This window comes from Myotis davidii, unplaced genomic scaffold (genome assembly GCF_000327345.1).
Source record: "Myotis davidii unplaced genomic scaffold, ASM32734v1 scaffold718, whole genome shotgun sequence".
Lineage (NCBI taxonomy): Eukaryota > Metazoa > Chordata > Mammalia > Chiroptera > Vespertilionidae > Myotis > Myotis davidii.
The window spans coordinates 23,983-28,443 of NW_006288950.1; the positions used below are offsets into that span (position 1 = coordinate 23,983).

Genomic DNA, 4,461 nt, shown 5'->3' on the forward strand with positions numbered 1-4,461 from the left:
GCCCAACCAGGGACTGCTCCTAGGGATTGGGCCTGCCCCATTCCCCCAGGGAGCAGGCCTAAGCCAGCACGTGGTAATCCCCTGAGGGATCCTAAACTGTGAGAGGGCACAGGCCTGGCTGAGATACCCCCTGAAGTGCACAAATTTTTGTGCACCGGGCCTCTAGTAAATAAATAAATTTTTGGAAAAACAACTTTGCTTCCAGTACTCAAACCTATGGTTCCATATGGCAAAGAAGTCATGGAGTCATTGAGGCATGAGTGAAATTCAAACATATGTATTAGATGCTACACAGGACCCCTTCAGTTTAAAATAATAAATTTATTTAAACAATTTGAAAAGATGCTGAGCTGACATTTTAACAAAAGAGATAAAGACAGTATAAATAAACTCATGAGAAAAACACTCACCATAAAAATTTCTTACATAAATGGGTTCCAGGGCTACTATTTAAAAAGGTTAACCACTGGAATTTTTAAAAAATATATATTTTATTGGTTTTTTACAGAGAGGAGGAGAGAGGGACAGAGAGTCAGAAACACTGAAGAGAAACACCAATCAGCTGCCTCCTGCACACTAAGTAAACGTATGAGAAAACACTCACCATAAAAATTTCTTACATGAATGGAATTTAAACAAAAGTGAGTTAACACTATATTCTTTTCCAGGGCTACTATTTAAAAAGGTTAACCACTGCACGTGCTGGCAGGGTCAGGGCAGAACTGGAATTTTTATATACAGTGGGTTAGTGGGAAGGCAAAGAGAATGACCCTTCTGGGTCACAGTTCCCCGTATTTTAAATGTAAAACATTCACCTACACTGCAATAGTTTTAGAAGTAAAACATACATCTCTATAGAAACTGAAGATAAAATTTTAAAACCCCAAAACGGGAAATAACCAAAACTTAGACCAATAGATAAATTCAGTGCCATAGAGCACAGTACTACTCAGCAATAAAATGGAAATAACCAAAACTTAGATAGACCAATAGATAAAAATTCAGTACCATAGAGCACAGTACTACTCTGCAATAAAAAAACGTAACTATCCACATAAACATTAGTCTTGAATCTGAAAATAACTGTGTAGCATGAAGGTAACCAGTATTTTTTAAAGACTACACACCTTGTACTGCTTACAAAATTATGAAAAATATGAACTATTCCACTGTAAAAGAAGGAAAATCCATGACTGCATGGAGGGCTGAGAAAGGCAGGGAGATTATAAAAGGGCAGCAAGAATATACAGGATGTGGCACAAATAGATGTAGAGTTGATGGTATGGAAATTGATACAATAATTATTATTACAGGAACAAACTCTTCCCTGTCAGTGAGCCTCAGCTGGTTGGGCACCATCCCTTGCCCTGAAAGTCACGGGTTCCATTCCTGCCTGGAGGCCCTGTAGGTGGCGGGCAGGAGGCAGCTGTTAGCTGCATCTTTTCCATATCACCATTTCTCATTCTCTGCCTCCTTCCCTCTCTTTCTAAAAAGCCAACAAATTATTTTAAAGATACATAAAATACTTATTTTTAAAAATGAGAATAAACTCTTAGTTTTGCATATTGACATCTTTAAGCCTACTTATGGCAGCAAATATTGTCAAGCAGTGAAGACAATTGCCATCAGAAACAAAAGGAATCACAAAAGACACATCCTGGGACTGATTACATGCTTATCCTGCCTCTAGCTTGGAGGTCTTGCCTGGTGAGCAAACCCTGAAGTGAACACCCTAGATGGGCGAGGGGAATCCAAACAACTATTACATTATTTTTTCTGCCAATTATTTCAGCCACAGGAGACAGTGCTGGAGGTCCTGAGAATGTCTGTACAAAAGATCACACAAGCCACAGCCCACCGGCTATTTGTGGATAACACTGAGAAGAAGCACTTTTCAGGTAATTTACTCCAGTCTTATCCAATCACTATGAACACAGTGTTTCTGTCCTAATTGTGGTTCAATCTCAACGCTTAGTGTCTGGAAAACCAATGGCATCAGCCTATGACATTTTATATATTATATTACCTGGCTCCTTTACAGTATGTGGGTAAGAATGCCCTGAAACATTGCTGAGAATTATGTAATAAATGCTGGGAATAGAGAATACTTTTCATATTGTTCACAGAGGCACAACAAAGGCCTCCTTTTCTGGGTGACCATGACATCACCAATAATAGAGGCACCAGGCTGCAAATCAGAACCACAAAGGCATGCACACTTTCTCTCAGGGCCTTGTTCAGCAACATAAAATAGGCCAATATTGGACAAAGAGTGCTGTTCTGATATCATGCTGTGCTTTCCAAAGCACAAGAAGTTTGGGACCCACCATATCTGTTCACCTCTCCATGCTGACAAAGCACTATTTTCCTTTCAATCATCCCAAGGAATTAAAAGAACCAACAGAATTAGAGGTACAAAAGAAAAAAAAAAACCCTTTAAGAAAGATCATAAACCAGAGCAAAGGACAGCAGGATGGTGAATAGGAACCTGGAACAATTCCCCACAGCATAATGTGAGAACCACAATGTCCCTGTGAGAGGTAGCACTTCTTAGCTGAGGATGGGTGCTCTGGATGAAACCTGAGTCAGGTCAATTCTCCAGTCAGAGAGAAAAGAACGAAGATACAGTCAAGAGCTGAAAGTATTCATAAGTTTCTCAAGCAGAAGGAAGAACACAGAATTCCTTTTCCCTGAGCACACAGGGGTGGTGACGGGTGCACACTGTTCAGTGAGCCAGGTGGTAGAGGAGGTCACTTCAGCCACAAATCCTCACAGTGACATCCATGAGGCAGGAGTGCTGGGAAGTTAGCAAGTGCAATGCAGCTCTTTCAGGCTTCACTTACACCTCAAACTTATGAGGAATTTTGCAGTGTATGCTCAGATAAAAGGGGGTTATACTCAGGTAAATGGTTATACTGCAGTGGTGTAGGGTGAGAAAGATAAAACTTCCTCTGCACATTTAAGGCTTTGCTCCAATGTGAACTCTCAGATGTCTAACAAGGCTAGGGTTGCTGCTAAAACATTTCCCACATTTGCTACACTCATACGGCTTTTCTCCAGTGTGACTTCTGTGGTGCTCCATGAGTGAACGTCTTTGACTAAAGGACTTTCCACACTCACTACACTCATACGGCTTTTCTCCGGTATGAACTCTGTGGTGTTCAATAAGCTTGGACTTTCGTCTAAAGAACTTCCCACAATCACGACATTCAAAAGGTTTCTCACCAGTGTGAATTCTCTTGTGTTCAGAGAGGTCATAGCTTCTCCTGAAGGACTTCCAACAATCGGTACACTCATAAGGTTTTTCTCCAGTGTGAACTCTCTTGTGGTAAAGGAGAGTATTAGTGCTCCTAAAAGATTTCCCACAATCAGTACACTCATAGGGTTTTTCTCCAGTGTGAATATGGTGGTGTTCTGTGAGCTGAGAGCTTTGCCTGAAGGACTTTCCACAATCACTACACTCATATGGCTTTTCTCCAGTGTGAGCTCTCAGATGTCTAACAAGGCTAGGTTGCCATCTAAAACATTCCCCACATTTATAACACTCATGGGGCCTTTCTCCAGTGTGACTTCTGTGGTGCTCCATGAGCGAACGTATTTGTCTAAAGGACTTTCCACAATCACTACATTCATACGGCTTTTCTCCGGTATGAACTCTATGGTGTTGAAGGAGGTTCCCCTTTCGTGTAAAGAACTTCCCACAGTCACTACATTCAAAAGGTTTGTTGCCACTGTGAATTCTCTTGTGTTCAGAGAGGTGACAGCTTCTCGCGAAGGACTTTCCACAATCAGTACACTGATAGGGTTTTTCTCCAGTGTGAACTCTCTTGTGGATAAGGAGCTTACTATTTCTCCTAAAAGATTTCCCACAATCAGTACACTCATAGGGTTTTTCTCCAGTGTGAATATGGTGGTGTTCTGTGAGCTGAGAGCTTTGCCTGAAGGACTTTCCACAATCACTACACTCATATGGCTTTTCTCCAGTGTGAGCTCTCAGATGTCTAACAAGGCTAGGTTGCCATCTAAAACATTCCCCACATTTATAACACTCATGGGGCCTTTCTCCAGTGTGACTTCTGTGGTGCTCCATGAGCGAACGTCTTTGTCTAAAGGACTTTCCACACTCACTACATTCATACGGCTTTTCTCCAGTGTGACTTCTGTGGTGGTCTGTTAGCAAACATCTTTGTTTAAAGGACTTTCCACACACACTACACTGATACGGCTTCTCTCCGGTATGGACTCTGTGGTGTTGAATGAGGTTCCCCTTTAGTCTAAACAACTTCCCACAGTCACTACATTCAAAAGGTTTTTCCCCACTGTGAATTCTCTTGTGTTCAGAGAGGTGTAAGCTTAATCTGAAGGACTTCCCACAATCAGTACACTCATGTGGCTTTTCTCCAGTGTGAATTCTCTTGTGGTCAAGGAGTGTACCCTTTCTCCTAAAAGATTTCCCACACT

The 4,461-nt window shown here is 41.5% G+C and overlaps 1 protein-coding gene across 1 annotated transcript in view; it reads right to left on the bottom strand.

The window, feature by feature from the left end:
* Positions 1 to 1,982: 1,982 nt before the first annotated feature.
* The window catches only part of LOC102759656 (zinc finger protein 546-like), a 5,452-nt gene continuing 2,973 nt past the window's right edge, over positions 1,983 to 4,461 (bottom strand). Inside the window, exon 2 of the mRNA XM_006761139.2 lies at positions 1,983 to 4,459. Within this exon, the coding sequence (XP_006761202.1) occupies positions 2,960 to 4,459 (1,500 nt within the window). The 3' untranslated portion in view covers positions 1,983 to 2,959. The remainder of the gene's footprint in view (positions 4,460 to 4,461) is intronic.